The sequence below is a fragment of the Stegodyphus dumicola genome, chromosome 9 (assembly GCF_044657685.1).
Source record: "Stegodyphus dumicola isolate Sdum_Otavi_A_Nest chromosome 9, ASM4465768v1".
NCBI classification, from domain to species: Eukaryota; Metazoa; Arthropoda; class Arachnida; order Araneae; family Eresidae; genus Stegodyphus; species Stegodyphus dumicola.
In genome coordinates, this window is record NC_140776.1 from 147588032 (window position 1) to 147607721 (window position 19690).

Here is a 19690-nt window from a genome sequence, read left to right on the forward strand (position 1 = left end):
GTCTATCTTTATTAAGGACTTTAATTAACTAATTTTAAATACGGAGCTATGAATGAATTTTTTCCCTTGCATGTTATAATAACTGAAACAAAATTACTCTGATACAGTAAAAATTCCTAAATGCAAGTACATAAAATTTACTTTAGCAATTTAGAGACACACTGAACACATGAATAAATTTCTATCAAAGAATAATTTATTAAATTTGGCCCGTTCCATAGTAAACTTTAACCATTAGATTACATTATTACACCATGTTATCAGTTTGAAAAGCAAGTCATATGCCAGATCTTGGATGTAAAAGAAATGCACAAAATAATATACAGATTATTGAAAAATGATGTATACCAATGTTTATAGATATGATTAAATGTAACAGAAAATTTACTGTCACAACCACATTTTTAAGTGAAATGTATTATTTTAACATTTTACGATATTTAAGGTATGGCATTAAATGCAACATTATGTGCCTGGATATAAGTTAGTAAATTAAAAAAATAATAATAATAATCAAAGAATGAATGTCATGAAAAATTTCAGAAACAAGCAGAATTTAATTTAGAAGACCTTTAGACACTTATGATAAATAAATTTGAGAATTCTTCACCCAAAATTAAATTATAATTAACTAAAACCAGTTTGACTGACCTTCTACCAAATTCTTCTCCACATGGTAATAACATCTTAACCAGTTGAAATTCCTGCAGAAAGTTTGATAACACAGTAATAGAATTAACAGAATAGAAAAATTAACACAAAAGTATAGAACATCATTTAAACTTAACATTATTACAAATTTTGGTGCTTTCTGACTATCTGCAAAGCTGCGAAAATTGGCAAAATGGTTAGTTTATGGTTCATATCTACTGCTCTGTTCACAAGTAGTAATTCAAATAAGCACTTTATAAGAAACAAGAAATTTTAGGATGCACACACACAAAAATATATACATTGGGTCAATATTCACATATTTTTCATCCAATGGAATACTATTCAGAAATAAAGATTAAATATAAAGCATGTAAATACATGTGTGTGGTATGCATATTCATAGTTTGCTATTATCGTGTGCATACTCTTGCTGTTTTAGCATAAGTTGAAGCTGTGAGGGCAGATGATAAGAAAGTATCAGAATTTTTCATGTATAAGAAGTGTGTGTGATTATAGCAAAGCCTCGAGGGCTATCTGCCTAAGATGAGGGATGCCTTCGTGGAGGACTTTCTAAGGGAAACTGGCCCGTATACACGTTACACATGGGGAAAACCACGAAAACGCCCATGCAGCCAGCCCGTTCGCGGGATTCGAACCTCGGACCGAACTACCAGTGTTCAGCGACTTTACCGCTCGGTCGCTGGTATGCCCATGTATAAGAAAAGATTGCCCTGACAATAGTATCTCAATTGTTTAGCACTGACATTTACATAGCGCATTAGAAATATCTAGTAATATATGTATAATAAAAATATAATTGCATATTATTAATTCATTTTTTTAAATGCCAAACTTTAACAATTCTTTCACATATAATTAAACAGAATTCTTTCACATGAACATCTAAAATCCATTCTTAACTAAAGATAATAAAACCATGTAAATTTCTTATCAAGCCCATCATTTCCGAAATGTCTACTTCTGAAAGTTCCCAGCATTTCTCAATATATTATTAAATTACTAAACTAAGCATCAATGATCGTCATGTTCGCTAATGTGGCAATATCTTTCACACTTCTTTGTTACAAGTAACAAGTAGGCTTCAATAAATCTTTAACTGTTACATGCTACTTTTGTCTAAAATTTGTACAAATAATAAAATTAAATGAGCTCTTTATAATATGCTCAAAGAAATAATTTTGTATGAAAATTTGTATGTTATATATTGGCCTGATTAACGATTCAGGAAATAATTCGGGTTTTCAAAGTGCTTCCAATAATTCAAATTTCAGCTTGTGTCAAAATAAAATCTATAACATAAAGATAAGCAAATTTCCTTATGAACAATGCATTTTAACATTATTCAATCACTGGCAATCACACAGTACTGATTGCTTCAATAAACATTACTGCAACTGTGTTATTTAAAAGACTGTAATGTTGTAATTATTTCCTTAATTAAAACATTACAGTCTTTTCCTCCTTCTAACACCAAAAGAAAACCCAGATAAGAAATATAAAAACATCAGTAAAAATAAATTATATTATTGAATGACACTTTACATTAATTACACTTATGCATATATTATTTTATTATAAATTATTTCAAAATCAAAGAAGAGAAGGGGGAGAAACTTTAATATTGACATTTCTAAAATGATATAAACATTAATCATTTAGTAAGATTTCAGGCAAAAAGAATTCACTTTTCTGGATAGCATTTATATTTCCATCTCACTTTCAATGAAACATTAAGAGAAATGCATATAATTTAAACACCAGTTTATTTTATTTATCAGACAGATTATGTCAACTCAAAAAAACCTATCAGTAAAATTCGGTAGTAATAATTCTGAATGTTAGGCAACTTGCAAGATTCAACAAAAATTATCAATACTTTTATTATAATGACAATACTACAGTAACATGAACATAAAATTAAACTGCATATAACTATAAAATAAGCCAGCATATAATAATGGTGCATTGGTTTCTAAAACAATAGGCTCGATGAAAAACTACATGTATTATGGTAGCTATTCATATTCTTCAGCTTTCCTAATATTCTCATGTTCACTTTACATAACTAAAGTATCTAAAATACAATAAAAATGCAAACAATATTTATGAGAAAATGTTAAAAGCAATCATAAGCATTTGATTGAATGACCATATTTTGTCTTCCTGCAAGTCGAATCTTAAAATGATATGCAGTTTGAAAAATGCTTAATCCTTTTATAAAATATTCAAAATAGATTAAAAAAAGGTACTGTTCTGTTATCAGGACCGGGTTCAGAATTGTATTTATGTATGCTTGTATATTTGTATGTTTGTGTGTCTACATATACACATCTATGCACATACTTACGAACACAGGTTCATACATTTCCGATTCTGGTCCCAATAACAGAACAGTACCCAAAAAAAAAACTTGAATTACAAACTAAATTAAGATAATGTTTCAACCATACATATTTTGGACAAAACAATGCAAACTCTTATTTTTATACAATTGTTCAAACTATTTAACATAAATTTATTGCTGCAATAAAATAATAAGCAATCTGATCACACATATTATTTTGAAACTGAATGCATAAACTAGACTAAAAAAAATTCAGTCATAAACATTTGGATAGCAGGGCAAATTAGATATTTGAAAAGACAGCCAGCCATTGAAATACACGTAATTCACGACAGAATGGTAACAATTCATAAAGCTGTGAAACATTTAACTGTCAAAATGACATAAATTCGAAAAGCAAAAAAAGTAAACATACAAGTATTGCAACTGAACTTACCTTTCATGCAACAAAAAATATCCATACAAGTTAACCTCATGGCGCAGCCATTTTGGATTTCGTTTCAAATCAGACAGATGTTTAAGGATTTGCGGAAGAATACGAGGAACTAGTAGTTTCCCGGATACAATGTGCAATGACGCGAAAGAATATAGTTCTGTAGAACTTCCTACATTATTCCGTAATAAACAGTACTATTTCCTAATTTTTTCTTTATCTAATTAATTAATTAATAAGGAAATAGTTAAATAATGCCGAATTCATTTTTAATGAAATGTAAAATTTTGCATGTATGGGACGACCACCTTCCGTCCAATATTTCTGAGAATATAAACAAATTTTGGAATCTGAGAGTATCAGTAAATAAATATATAGAATATCGCCTCTCAAACGTCCACTCCTGAAAGTGACCAATAGTTCTGAGATTATAAATAAATATTGATATTAAGCATTATTTCTATAAGACGACCATCTCTATATAAGACCAAAGTTTCTAGAATCTTGGATAGTCATCAGAGATGTATCTTTACTGCGAAATTATCGCACGACTGTAATTCAATATCAATAACAGATCGCGCGATTGAAAAACATTTTCTGTCCTGTAATTAGAGGAAAAAAATTTTCCTTATGAGGTATTTCTCCCGCTTTCCTAGCGTGCCTTCGTGGTGTAATAGTTCTGCACGCTGGGCCGGTATTTCAGAGGTCCGTGGTTCGATTCACGGCGAAGGCGGTTGCTAATTTATCATCTCTACGGCTTCCCAAAAAAATCCTAATGTCTCTACAGTGGCGCCCGAATTAAAAAGGTGTTGGATGAGGTATATCCACACTCAGGATTTAGTGATTGGATCCCCTTAAAAAAAAAGTCGGCCTTTAAAAAGAGAAGTAATATAAGGTATTTCTCCCGCTTTCCTAGCGTGTCTTCGGCCCACCAGCGGCTGAGCGGTAAAGTCGCTGAACCCTGGTAGTGCGATCCGAGGTTCGAATCCCGCGAACGGGCTGGCTGCATGGGTGTTTTCGTGGTTTTCCCCACGTGTAACGTGTATACGAGCCAGTTTCCCTTAGAAAGTCCTCCACGAAGACATCCCTCCCCTTAGGCAGATAGCCCTAGTGTGCTTTGCCATAATTAAATACACCACCACCACACCTAGCGTGTCTTCGTGGTGTAGTTGTTCTGCACACTGGGCCGGTATTCCAGAGGTCCGTCCTTCGATTCCCGGCGAAGGCAGTTGCTAATTTTTCATGTTTCCTGCTTCCAAAAAAATACCTAATGTCTCTATATCCAAATTTTAAAAAAAAATTCGTTTCCGTAATTAAATATATATATATATCTAATTTTACCTATATTTGTAGTAGGGTTTGTAATCTGTAAGTAATTATACATGTAATTTATACATTTTTTATAAAAAAAATATATGTTATTTAGAATTTTGCAAATATTCTAGAAAATGCTAATCCATTGAAAAAAATCTTTTCCATGACTAAATAAATTTTTAAAAACGTCAGAAAAAATAGCAGTTAAAATTAATAACAAAATAACAAGAATAAATCATCAATCATATCAATATTTTTAATGTACAGCATTTAGAAACAACTTAGTAAAATACATATGAGAAATAAAATAATGTGCAAGTTTCAGATGTGCAATGTCAAAAAATTAAAACTGGTAAATTTGAGAACAAATATCCTCAAAATGTTTGACAACGAAAGTCCTCCGGACAATGCAGAATGAATGTCCTCAGGATGTGAAATTGGTGAACTCCTCAGGACATCCTGTCATATCCCGGGACATAGCGACTTAAATAAGACATCCTCAGGATGTTAAATTACGATCTCCTCAGGACATCTGAGAATCAACATCCTTAGGACATCCTAAGTATGTCCCGGGATATTGCGACTTAAATAGGACATCCTGAGGATGTTTTGTGCTATGGGGGATTACTTAAAAAAAAAATCTTTAATTGTATGATTTATTTTAATAATGCAAATAAAAGTACATTAAGTTAAAGATTATTCGAGTATTTTTAGCGTACTTAATGACTGTATAAATAATCGTAGAGGAGTGCATGTGCCTCTGTTACTTATCTAGAAAACAAATACGAAGAATGATGATTCTTTGTGATGGAAAAAATGTTTATAAAAGTTTGATTTTTAAAATGTTAATTTCGAGAAAAAGGAAATTAACTATTTTGCTTTAAATGTAAGGAAAACTGAGTTCAGAGCCGGGACTAGAACCGGTGCTGGTGCACCGGCCCTGCAGAATTTAAGGTATGAAAAATTTTTAGAATTTATCCAAGGCACTGGGCAGCAGAAATTAAGGGCGGCAAAATTTTTAGAAATTAGGGAGACACCGAGCGGCTGAATTTAGAACCTCCAGAAATTGCACCGGCTTAAAAAATGCGAACGCCGGCTTCGATTGAATTAAGTCGCTAATTTTTAAAAATATGTAAATGGCATTTATTTTGTACCTGAATATAAATCTTTGTTCAAAGTTTCTTGAAAGATTATGCAAGATTATTTTGTTCCTGAATATCAATCTTTGTTCAAAGTTTCTTGAAAGATTATGCAAGATTATTTTGTACCTGAATATCAATCTTTGTTCAAAGTTTCTTGAAAGATTATGCAAGATTATTTTGTACCTGAATATCAATCTTTGTTCAAAGTTTCTTGAAAGATTATGCAAGATTATTTTGTTCCTGAATATCAATCTTTGTTCAAAGTTTCTTGAAAGATTATGCAAGATTATTTTGTACCTGAATATCAATCTTTGTTCAAAGTTTCTTGAAAGATTATGCAAGATTATTTTGTACCTGAATATTAATCTTTGTTCAGAGTTTCTTGAAAGATTATGCAAGATTATTTTGTACCTGAATATCAATCTTTGTTCAAAGTTTCTTGAAAGATTATGCAAGATTATTTTGTTCCTGAATATCAATCTTTGTTCAAAGTTTCTTGAAAGATTATGCAAGATTATTTTGTACCTGAATATCAATCTTTGTTCAAAGTTTCTTGAAAGATTATGCAAGATTATTTTGTTCCTGAATATCAATATTTGTTCAAAGTTTCTTGAAAGATTATGCAAGATTATTTTGTTCCTGAATATCAATCTTTGTTCAAAGTTTCTTGAAAGATTATGCAAGATTATTTTGTACCTGAATATCAATCTTTGTTCAAAGTTTCTTGAAAGATTATGCAAGATTATTTTGTACCTGAATATCAATCTTTGTTCAAAGTTTTTTGAAAGATTATGCAAGATTATTTTGTACCTGAATATCAATCTTTGTTCAAAGTTTCTTGAAAAATTATGCAAGATTTCGCGTTTTCTTTCAAATCATCATTTATACTTAGATTTAGTGTCGCACTTTAATTTGTATGTGGCCATTAAACTGTGCTTTTTTTTTAAATTTTATATTTTTGTAGCATTTAAAAGAATTTGAATAATTTATTTTGTACACTAGAAGGATCTTATTAATCTTTGGATCCTAATAAATCATTTGCATTTTTAGCCCAAAAGAACGTTAGCCGGAATGGGCTGTTAGTCTCGAAGTGGGATTTTGCTGTGTCCACTATAAACGACTGCATCACTTTTCAGGTTGTTGCTACCAGATATTATCGCGCTGTATTATTTTTAAAGAAATTAAATGAAGAATCTGCGTGCATATTCCTCCCACTGTTAATAAACGACGTTAGGTAGAGCTGTCAAATTCTGAATAACATAGTCTTGCAGCCGAGCATGTGCACCTGGAAGCCCGAGTTTTGTAATCAAATTTTATACTTCAAATTGGAAAAACTTTAATTAATTTTGGAATGACAAACTCAACGATCTGAAAACGAGCAGTGGAGCAGGACATTTTTTATCTACAGCGCATGAGACCGTCTATCAGAAATTATAAAGATATGCTGTTTTTAAATGTTTGTGATTTTGCTTTTGAATCGAATTTTATGTTGCGTAAGGGAAATTAACATGATACTTAATAAATAAAGTTAACGCACAAAACGTTAATAATGAAATGTCTAAGAAAAAAAGAATTGCAAGCCATGTTAATATCAAAACTGGACATTCATTTGTTGAACTGAGAAAAGATTGAAAAAAAAAATAGAAAAATATATGCCGACACTTAACACTGCATCTGGAATTCTAAAAATATGCTGCTATGCTGTTTTTAAAATTTTTGTAATTCTGCTGTTGAACTGTATATGGCGTAAGTGCGAAGAAAATGATACTTAATAATAAAGCTGAAAAGACAAAAAGAAATTATGTAACAGGAGTGAATGCAACAGCAGACTGGTAGACTACGAGCTCAGCGAGAGCGTAAAAAACCTTAGCATATCGATTTAAGCGATCGTTAAAAATCCGAATTTGTCTCTGAATTTCTCTGAAATTTGAATAAATCTGAATTTTTTCAGATTTTATTTTATTTTATGTTTCTTACATCTGCTGTTTGCTGTAATTCTGTAATAAAATAATACTAGATATTATTTTTCCGCGCTTTTATAAATCCTAAAATGTCTCTATGTAATATTTTTTTTTCTGCGTGTGTCAATATGTAAAATGTGAAATTGCGAGTTTCTTGAACCCTTGATTGCTCTCTCAACTTTTTTACGAACTGGTGTGGTGTGGTGTATTTAATTATGGCAAAGCACACTAGGGCTATCTGCCTAAGGGGAGGGATGCCTTTCGTGGAGGACTTTCTAAGGGAAACTGGCTCGTATACACGTTACACATGGGGAAAACCACGAAAACGCCCATGCAGCAGCCCGTTCGCGGGATTCGAACCTCGGACCGAACTACCAGTGTTCAGCGTCTTTACCGCTCGGCCGCTGGTGGGCCCCTTTTACGAACTGGAATCAGGAATGTATGCGAAATTTAGGTCGAAATAGGTTACTGCTGCCATCTGTTGACATACAAACGCATTAAAAATTACCTTGAGAAATCTTAAATTTCACATTTGGATCAATGTTTACCTGGTTCCGCTATGTCAGTATAAATTATACTATATGAGTTTTCATTATTAAAATTAGTATAAGGAATACATGTTCTTAGTTTTCTTAAGAAGTTACGAATTTTTATTTCTTAGAATTCCATACGAAACTGTCTATAAATCCCGCAGAAAAACGGTAAAAAACAGTTGTGCCTCCTTTATCTGCATCAAATGCATTCCAGAGTTTAAACAAAGGGATAATGCCGAGTAGTACATATATAACACCATCCTCAATATACACAGTGAAATTCAAATGTTAAACTATGCACTATAAAGACATTATTAATATTTAAATAAACAATATAGCGCAGTAATTCCCAATCAGCGGTCTTGGACTAGCGGCCTGCGAAAACAGTTCAATTATGGTTTTGCGAAGATTTTAGTTAATTGAAGTCCGAGTTTACATTATTTTCGTTTCCATTGTAAACGAACATGAGTAACGCGACAGCAAATCTACAAATGGAGCTAATTAATTTACAATTTGATATAAATATTATTCAAAGATTTGAAGATACCGATTTTATTAACTTTCATTCGTACGTGTCAAAAAGTAAATAAGCTCAGTCAAGAATTTTTTCTCTAAGAATATTCACTTTGTTTGGGAATACATATATATGTGAACAGCTTTTTTTTTCGCAGCTGAGAATTAATAAGGAAAAACCAGATTGATCTGTGAGAAATGTGATAATGATAATTTCTAGTAATTTCTCTCCAACTTTATCGGAATCAAAACGCGATCAAGTGTCAAACTGTAGTAAGAAATAAAGAAGTTTATAATTATTTAAATACAAATATATGTGTTTTTATATGTGCTTTGAAGAAAAAGTTAATCAATAAAAAATACAGCCTATGTTGTTATTATACGTTTCGTCCCACTTTGAAAACTTAGTAAGTCTTCACAATTTGTTTAACTTTAGTTTAAGTGAGCTATTTAATTATTAATTAAATATGTTAGAGTTACTTGAAAAAAAGGTCAGTCTGAGATTTTAATACGTAGCTTTCAGTATCTTTGAGTTACAAAGAATTATCAGCAAAAATACCATTACCAAACTTTAGATTTCAGATAGAAAATAAATAAAAATATGAATTTTTTCTTTCGATTCGACTGTTATTATTGGTAACATTTATGTATATTATGATACATATTTAGTAATCAAATTTTTAATTTATTTTGAATTTTTTTCCTTGTTAATAAAATTTTTCATTTTGTAAAAAATAAATGCGCAAATATAGTGCAATAAAAAATTTTACCTATTTATTCTTCATTTGTAAGTTAAAAAATAATTTTATTGATTTCCATTAGTAGAAGTATAAATTGGTTACTGTTCAGGAAATAAAAAAATAATTTCGTTGTTAATATTTTCTAATAAAGTTGTAAGGTATATTTGAATTTCATAACAGTTATAAGGTATTTCTCCCGCCTTCGTGGTGTAGTAGTCTGCATGCTGGGAGCGTATTAAAGAGGTCCTTGGTTCGATTCCCGGCCAAGGCGATGCTCATTTTTCATCTCTTTTGCTTCCAAAATACCTAATGTTTGTACTGTGGCGTCCGAACTAAAAGGGTAGTGGATGATGGTTCTCCACACCCAGGATTTGGCGATCGGGTCCCCTAAAAACCCCAGTCGCCCTTTAAAAGGGGGAGTATATAAGGTATTTCCCTCGCCTTCCTAGCTTGCCTTCGTGGTGTAGTAGTCTGCATGCTGGGCACGTATTCCAGAGGTCCGGGGTTCGATTCCCGGCGAAGGCGTTGCTCATTCTTCATGACCCCTGCTTGCAAAGAAATACCTAATATCTCTATACAGTTATTTTAATTTGAAAAACCTCTCCTCTCAATTCTTGTTTCCACTTACAACTCCTTACCGGAATGAGTTTTTAGAATCGCGTTGAATGCAAATTAGTTAGAAGAAGTATTTAAGGAAGGTTCAACTAACTTTAGCAGAGAGAGCTAGGAAACCTTAGTAGCGTGTGTTTACCTTCGCGCTAAGTCTCTCTTGAAGCTGTTACGCTTGCCCGTTTATTAAGTGCCTTTTGAAATTCGTAGGCCAGTTAGTTATAGTTAACTAACTGGCCTACGTTAGATACTTGTGTTTAGCTTCGGCTAAGTCTCCTTTAGTTAGTTATAGTTTAGTTTCTTATTTCTTATTCTGAGTTAAAGCCCGAGTGGAGGCTTTGTTGTAAGCCCGAGAAAGGGGCCGACTGTTATTCTTATTTGAGTGAAATAAAGGGTAGTTGAACCCTTCTTGAGTTTACAGCTTTAGTTATTGGAACTCAGCGATAAGTCGCTAGACAGTTCACTAGGTTCCTCGAAGTTCATGTCCGCTATATATATATATATATATATATATATATAATTTGAATAGGTGAATAATTTGAATAGTCCTGATGTTTCGTGAAAATTATTTCACAGATTTCTGTTACAAACTTAAATTTATATATATATATATATAAATTTGAACAATCATGTATGTACGGAGAAAGCAAAATTTCATTCCTTGCAGCAATGGCGCAAAGAATTAATTAAATTTGTATTTAAATTCAATTTATTCTTTTGAAACAATATATATATATTTCAGTTAAAAGGATTGTAAATCTCATTTAGTGTTTTCTCGTAAATTATCCGGTAATAAAGGATACAAACCCCTGGATTTTTCACTTCATATTCCCTCTTTTCGGCCCTCTAGCATTTCTGTTTATGTCATTTCTAAAATGTGTTCCAATTCTTTGATAATTTATTTTTGTTATACTTTTGCTCAGAAGAAAAATAATAATCACCTATTTGAGTTTTGAATATTTTTCCAAAAGATCCCGCCTTCGTTATTTAGCGAATAGCATACAATAAGTGTTTTAAACACTGTTTAAATCTTATTTAAATTTGCAATATCATTAATTTACTTCTTATAAAGTATTTAATGTTTCTTTGTTTTATTTAAAGGTATACTTTCGGAAACTGTCAAGAACCTTTACCACAATCTGTTTTCTTAGTCGAAAAAATACTTCGGGACCAGATGAATAAATTGGTAAGTGTAGTTTCATCATATTTCAGCAAATAAGTCATAATAAAATCATTAGTAGAGATGCAGTTTTAATGCAGAATCTATAAATCCTTTAAAGAAATAGATATAGTAAAATATATAAGGATTCAGAGTTAAATGGGCGGGACACCTGTGCAGAATGGATGAAAATCGAGTAACTAAAAAGATCTTCTCGGCCAGACCATTCGGCACCCGAAAAAAAGGGAGACCTAGACTTAGGTGGCTCGGCTGTTTGGAAGCAGACTTCAGAATTTTAAAAATAATCAATTGAATGTCCATGGCCAGGGATAGAAGAGCTTGGAACTCGATTCCGAGGAAGGCAAGGGCCCATCCTGGGCTGTCTGGACATTAAAGAAGAAGAAGAGAAAGTCATTATTAAAGATGCAGTTTTAATGCAGAATACTAAAGACTTTTGTATAAATCGGATTTTATATGTTTTATATGTTCGTAAGTAATTCAAATTCTGGCAATATTAGAAATGCAATTACATGAAGATAAGTTTTCCGTATAAGTTTTTATTCTTTGATACCTTATATACAGAAATTTTCCTTTTTAAAGAAGTGTTTGTAGGCTTATAATATCTCAAAATTAGCCCCTCCTCAAAACAAAAGGTAAGATTTTTTTTAATTAGTGAGTTGTTTAGCAAGGCACTGATTACGGACACTGAAGTTCGCTAGACTTGGAAACTGGCATGAAATCAGGAAAAGGTAATTCAAAATTGAAGTTTAGATTTTAGTTTAAGATTACTTTATAATACTTTTTCGTGTACGTTCTAATGAAACAAATGTAGAATTGACGTTACTTAAATATGAAAAGTGATCAAATAATTATGATAAAGATTAGAAAATAATAGGGCCAAAAAAATTAAATTGTGGATTTATGTAATGTTCATGGGGATGTCTGATATTAGTCAAAACTGAGCAAAGTCCCCGAATTTCCCGCATTGATAAACTTAGTTCAGCATCATCAAAGTTCATGCTGCAAATGGCATCGCTGAGCTCAAGTAATATATTGCGTAATATACATATTAAGGAAATTCACTTTAATGTTTCAATTTGAATGGGATAATCTTTTAAATGCCTTATTATACGCTTTATGGATATTGATATCCTGCATTCCCAAGTAAAATTAAATGTTGTGAGTAAAATAATTAAAAGAAGTACCAGTAAAATGAGCTTCACTATAGCATAAGATTTTGAATATTTTATTATAATACAATTGCATTGCTGCAATAACCTCTGCAATATTTGTTTTTTAGTCGGAATTCTGATATAAGTATGTAATGTGCAAATTTTTCTTGTAAACAAAGTCGGATAATTGTACCCGCTCTTTCTAATAAAAAATGCGAGGATTATTTTTAAGTAAGGCCCATTTTACAGTAAAAATGAAACAAAATATTAAATAAATAAATAAATAAATAAATAAAATAAAATAAGAAAAAAAAATCTGAAATGTTTCAGATTTTAAATTAAGTCCAAAGGGGCGTTTTTTAACATTTTGTGTGTTACCTTTCTTTATTAAATATCATGTTCCTCGCACTTAAACCATAAGATCCAGTGCAACAGCAATATCGCAAAATAGTTTTAAAACGAGCATATCTTTAGAATTTCCGATACAGAGACTCACGCGCTGGAGATAAAAATGTTTTTTCTGCACAACGTTGCCATTGCTCGCTTTGGAATCCTTGAGTTTGATAATCAAAAATTCGTCAAAGTTTTAAAAAATAGGAAATCGATCATAAAACAAATTTCAAATTTCAAATTTGGTCTTCCACATGCTCATATTCGTTGGAGGATTACGTTATTCAAAATTCGATGACTCTATGTACCGTTGTTTTATCACAATACGAGAAATATACATACATTTATGCAGATTTTTCATTATTTAATTTCTTCAAATATAATGCAGGACTCTAACATTTTGTGGCAACAGTTTGAAAAGTGAACCGACATTTATGAGTCCGACGCAAAATGCCAAAACGAAACTAAAAGTCCTTCGGGATTCAAATCCCTTTGGACTAAAAAAAGGTCATTAATTTTTCTAATTTACCTACAATTCTCTATTTCTTTGCGTAGTTTCGTTGTTGATTTAAACATTTACTGTCACGAACAGCAAGGTTTTGGATACTCTGTCATAGAATTCTGCTGTCGATAATAATTGCCGTCGTTTTTATTTCACCATCAGTGGTTTTGTTGCTTAAATCACTTGTTTAGGTGAGTTCGGATCTCAAACTGTCTGCATCAAACCAGCTTCAAACAGCGAGGTAATTCGTTTTGGAACTTTTCTTGATCTTCCTTGAACAACTGCCTCCATTTTTGCACTTTATCGTCACACATTGCATTGTTATCGCGCAATTTACATATCTAGCGATAAATATCCGCTACTTTCATATTTCTTGCTATTAAGAACTGGATGATTTACATTTCACTGTCGGCAGAGCTCTCGAGTTTCTTAAACATTTTAATCTCACACTACGAAGTGTATGATTGACGTTGTGAATGCAAATGGCATCGGAGAGATCCGGCGTTCTTGCTGGCCAAGATAGTGTTCGGCAAGCGCGAAGACAAGCAGTAGAAACCATAGCCGTGTGGGGGCGGACATTATCTTGCTGAAATGTAAGCTCAGATAGCAAGATATAAAGGGCAACACAACGGGCTTAGAATATTATCAACGTACTGCTGTGCTGTAAGGGTGGTACACCGCACGTATACATCATGCGCCAACTGCGACTATGCCTAAGCACTAGTGCACACATCAGTGAAGATCAGTACCTACACCGTACTTGTTCACAGTCATAGTAACTGTGCAACCATTGTGACTGTGTACTGAAATTACTGTGCCTAACATAGTGTCTGCGCTGTAGTGACTATAGCAATTGCATTAAAACTTAGTGACTGTGCCAAACTCCAAATTTAGTGCTATTAGTACCACAGTACACTAAACTTTAGTGTAACCTGAACTCTTGCAAATTTGAACTATAGTGCAGACTGTACTTTCAGCGAACTCTAACACTAACTCCTGGCACCATAACTCGACATCCGGTACTAATAGCTTCATCTCTGTGTTTAAGTGCTCACAGCACATTTGCAACCCCAAGGATACCAGCAATACACATATGACTCTATAAGTATTTATTACTCTTGTTTTTACTCTTGTATCTTACATATGTGTCTCTCTTCATATTTATCTTAATATCAATGCATCCTTATGTTCGTATCTGTTAGTATTTGTTTGTTTTTGCCTGTATATGTATCTATTCTTGTATTTGTTTTGTATATTTTTATGTATCTGTGTTATTCCAACAGCCATGCACACCCACAAAGTTATTGTCACGCAACCATTGTCAAACAATAATCCTCAGTCCCTGTTTGGCCATGTATTGATCTTTAGATCTGTATTATAAACTCCCGAGGCAGCCTCACGGGGCCCCAGGGAGTTGTTATTCCTAGATAGGGGAGGGCGTGGGACACACGCCTGTTTACCTATGTTAAACACCAGGCGTCCCCGTCCTCCGTCACCTGTGCTGTAAGGGTGCTGCGGATGACAACCAAGGGGATCTTGCTATGGTCATTGGCGGTCAGCTCGAAGCGGGACTCATCACTGAAATAATACTCATCACTGAAATAAAAGTCACTCCATTCAGCTACATTCCGGATCGAATGTGAACGACACCACTGCAAACGGGCTTGTCAATGGTAGTTGGTGCAAAAGGCGCCGTGAACTCAGCCGCCTTTCTTTGAGCCGCCTATTAATGGTCCTTGCGGTCACAGAAGCACCACTTCATTGGATCGATGATAATGTTGAGCGTGGGGCTCTGAGTGCCGCTGGGACGATTGATCGGCCCTCACGTTCTGTCGTCTCTTTTGGACGACCGCTTCCTTGGTGATACCATCTCATCGCCGCCACTTCTCCATCGGTGCTTCGACATCGGCAGGCATGCTTCATTTCGTGTAGCCTTTATTACGAACAATTTGCCATCGTTTTTTCACCCTGGAGGAATTGCTACAAGAACTACTCTGTTTATTGTACATTATTACGCTATTTATACGTTATGTTTTCATGCTACGTTTATCACATATCTTGTTAGTCTGGGATAGGGCTCCGACCCAAGAACCCGTGTTTCGTGACCTGAGGCCACCTACTAAGAGGCTTCCTTCGTGATGCTATGTTCGGACATAGTTCGCCCATTCTGACAACATCGTCTAATAGTGGCATCTCTCCTATCCAAACGCCGAGCGATTCGCCGATCACACCAGCCGGTTTCTTTGAGCCCTACTATAGGTTCTCTGTCATATGCTGACATCTGCGCATATTCTTAACGCAATTGCATGCGAGGCATAGTTACTCTCTATTTGAATATACGGAATGGATTTCGCAAAGAATTTACGAGCTGGAATCGAAATTTCTTCTCTTTAATATCTTGCTAGTTGCGCAGTCAAGATACGCTGCAGCGTCACATGTTCATTCATTGGTCGCCAAACTTTAAAATTTTAGCATTTTTGGTCGAAACCTGTATGTATATCAATTTTTGGCCAATTTGCATTACTCTGTCCTAGTGTGTCCTTTTTTTGTGTGTGTGTGTGTGTGTGCGTTTTAGAGCGTAATATAAAGAGTAATATAATTATTGTGAAAAGCATTGAATTCATATCAAAAGCTCTTTTTAATTTCTTCTTGCTTTAAATGAATTAAAATCTACAATAATTGTGTGCAAAATCTAACTTGATTATTTAATTTATCTCCTATAAGGAAAACAGTAGTATTTGCAAGTTCCTTTTTAATAGCCATTAGAAAATTTTGCATAACTTTTTTATAGTTATTTTAAGGTTTTTTAAAGCTCTGCTTCACAATAATAATTAGCAACCTTAAAATTATTCTCAACTCAAAACCTGAATTCGGATATGATTGAACGAAGTTGCACTATGTTATGTTAAAAAAAAATCTGATCCTACTCTAGTGACCAGGAATGATCAAAATAGCGCGGTTTTTTAAACATGATATTCCTAATGGAATTAATTCCTAATGATATTCCTAATAGGAAGGCAATATTTCGGAATAAAACTAGAGCTATGGAATACTTAGAAATACAGCTAGAGCATTTGCATAATACTTAAATGCTGCTGTCCTTTCAAAATATTTGAATCCAATGACTTGAATATTTTACCGATCTGAAATTTTTAATAGAAAGCTTTAATTTTTCATATCTCCCTTTTAGTTGTGAGATATCATTTCTATTATTCGTACTATGAAAAATTATTTCTCTGAAAAATAGTTCTGTCATCAGTTAATTCTTGATAAACTGATTTATGAATCTTTTTTTTTTTCACTTTTCGGTATATATATATTCTTCTTCAAAGTTAAATTTTCATACTTTTCAAGAAAATTTTCTGTGAAATCAACAAAAATGTAAAGCAACGTATGCAATTCATCCTAAATTAAAATGTCGGTTATTCATCATTTCTGAACGGCCCATTGAAAGATGTTATTAACTGTGCTTTACTGTATTTTTTCTTTCAATATATGCAATTTTCAAATGCATCGTAGTGTGGGTAACAAAGTATTCTTTCGAAAGAAATACAATTCAAATAAATAAAATAAAATTCTCGAAAATTTATGTTAATAAATATACTTAAAATACGCCGTTCGAATGAATAAGTATAGCATTTTAAAATAACTATTTGAAAAAGTAGAGCTCAGCCACGCAACACAAACACACATTAAAATAAAATTCTAAAAAAAAAAAAAAAAAAAAAAAATATTAAAAAATATAATAGAAAGAACATTATTTAAAAGAATAAACGATACATTTTTTCTTATCGTACACAATGAAAGGGAAAGTGAAGTAGGTTACCGTAAATTAAGAATTATGCTTGGCGCAACAGAAAAAAGAGCGCCAAGATAAATTTTCGATGTTCTCCTTAAATTTCTCTCCAAATTGTACAAAATTTGGTACTTAAACATAGTTTTAATCGTAGAATCAAAATATGAAAAAAAAACTGGCATATCATTTCAGAAAACATCCAGTTTGATGTCAAAATCGATAGAAAAATGCTGTATACAAATCTTATATAAACACTAAGTCGCGCTTTCGATATATGAAAAAACGAAGTTGAATTTTGTCAATCGTCCAAGAACGGGATATATAAAGCCATCCCTTTTTTTAAATAGTACCCGAAACAGGGTAATAAACACGAATAAAACAGAGTATTTAAACAATTAGACTTAACGTATGAAAAATTGAATATTTGGTAGAATGCTGAAGATTTAATATAAAACATTTTTACTAAATTCACTGTCTATATTCATTCCAAATCCCCCTTCCCCCCCCAAAAAAGAAAGATTAGTTTAAGCACCTTCTTATACATATAGCAGTTGGTCATTTTGGTGGAAATAAATAATAATATTTCATTGAAGTATTCGAGTCCTTTTCCGGGAAGCACAACCTGAAAAATTGCTTTAATTGATGAAAACTTCGGCACCCTTGTACCAATCCGATGTATTTTGTAAAAGTACAGGCACCCTTTGTGCCAATACACCATTTTTTAGTGGACATCCAGATTTCGGACTTTGAATTCTATTGCTTAATGTGGTACCAATATTTGTTGAAAGGAATAATGCATGTTAAATATATGATGAAAAAAATAAACGACTTGGGTTAATATAGTTCTCATTTTTCTTAGATTTGTTTCCAGGGTTATTGTCTCGGTATCCAAAGAGCTACTTCATAGAAACGCAATCAACAGTCGAGCTGTGTGACAGATTAAGTCCTTAATTTTTTCTCTTTTGCTTAGCGTACTACTTCTAGAAGAACTAGCGATCTACCTAATGCATATTCTATGTAGAATGTTCAGGAAGAGTAGCTGCCATCTTTTCGTTCTGAAGTATTGATACTAGACATGCACATCCAGTTAAAATGTTTCTCAAAATAAGGTAGAGAATTTTAAAAGAACAGTTTCAGTATTGGAAGTATATATAGTCAGTATACACTGATGAACCAAAACATTATGATCATCCCCACATTTTTCATTGGATGACGTGGAGGGCGCATGGTTAAGTATAAAGGATATTTAACTGTTGCTGGAGAGTGTAAGGAATCGTTCTTCCGCTTACTTTTGCGAGTTATGTGAAGGGCTGCTGAGCTAAGCGAATTTAGTAGAGGGCAGATCGCAATGACCCGGACTCGAAACGAGTATCTCCGAAACTGCACGACTGGTACGTTGATCACGATCTGTCATTGTTAGTATTTATGCAAAGTGGATAAATGATGGTGAAACCAGCAGTAGACGCCTAGGTGTTGGACGTCCACACGTCATCAAAGGAAAAAGACTTCGAAGACTGTCCCGCTTGGTACAGCAAATTGGCACCAGGCAGGAGTTCAGCTGACAGCCCAATACAATGCAGGTCCAAGTGCAAGTGTTTCGGAACACTTGCACTTAGTTCAGCGGACACTGTTGGATATGGGACTGCGCGGCAGACGTTGTGTGGCTCTGTTAAAAAAGCATCATTCTCAACTACGCCTACAGTGGGCCCGGGAACTTCAAGATTGCACCATGGATAATTGGTAGACGCCTAGTCGGATGAATCACGATTTCTCATTCATCACGTCGATGGCTGTGTCAGGGCACGCCGTCATCCACGCCAACAATTGCTCCCCATTGTACAGAAGGTGTCATCCGAAGGCTGGTGGAGGCGGTATTGTGCTTTGGGGTACATTCTCATGGGCGGCTTTGGAATTCTTAGCTGTGGTAGAACAGACCATGAAAGCTGCAGACTATCTGAAGGTAACTGTGGATCAGTTGCACCCTTATATGACATCTGTCTTCCCAAATGGAAATAAAATCTTCCAACAGGACAACGCCCCATATCACAAGTCCCGAATTCTATTGGAGTGGTTCCAGGAGGAGCATAAGAGTGAATTCCAGTGAATGACCTCGCCACCTAACTTGTCAGATTTTAACCCAGGGATGTCATGGAGCAGCACTTCAGATCTCAAGCACCAACATGTCGGAATATCTCGACTTTGCGTAACCGCTGCTCAGATATTTGGTGCAATCTGTTTCCAATCATCTACCAAGAACTTGTGGCATCCAAGCCAAGGTGAGTAGCAACTGTTTTGCAGGCTAAAGGTTGGGCAACGCGGTATTGATTAGGTGGTCATAATGTTTTATCTCTTCAGTGTAGCTTCTTTAAATTTTGTATTGGTATAAAACTTAACTTTTATATGGTTA

At 33.5% G+C, this 19690-nt stretch overlaps 1 protein-coding gene across 1 annotated transcript in view; it reads left to right on the forward strand.

The window, feature by feature from the left end:
- Positions 1–19690, forward strand: part of LOC118181030 (uncharacterized) — a 248320-nt gene that overhangs the window by 180682 nt on the left and 47948 nt on the right. The window contains exon 3 of the mRNA XM_085824217.1: positions 11366–11450. Within this exon, the coding sequence (XP_085680343.1) occupies positions 11366–11450 (85 nt within the window). The remainder of the gene's footprint in view (positions 1–11365; positions 11451–19690) is intronic.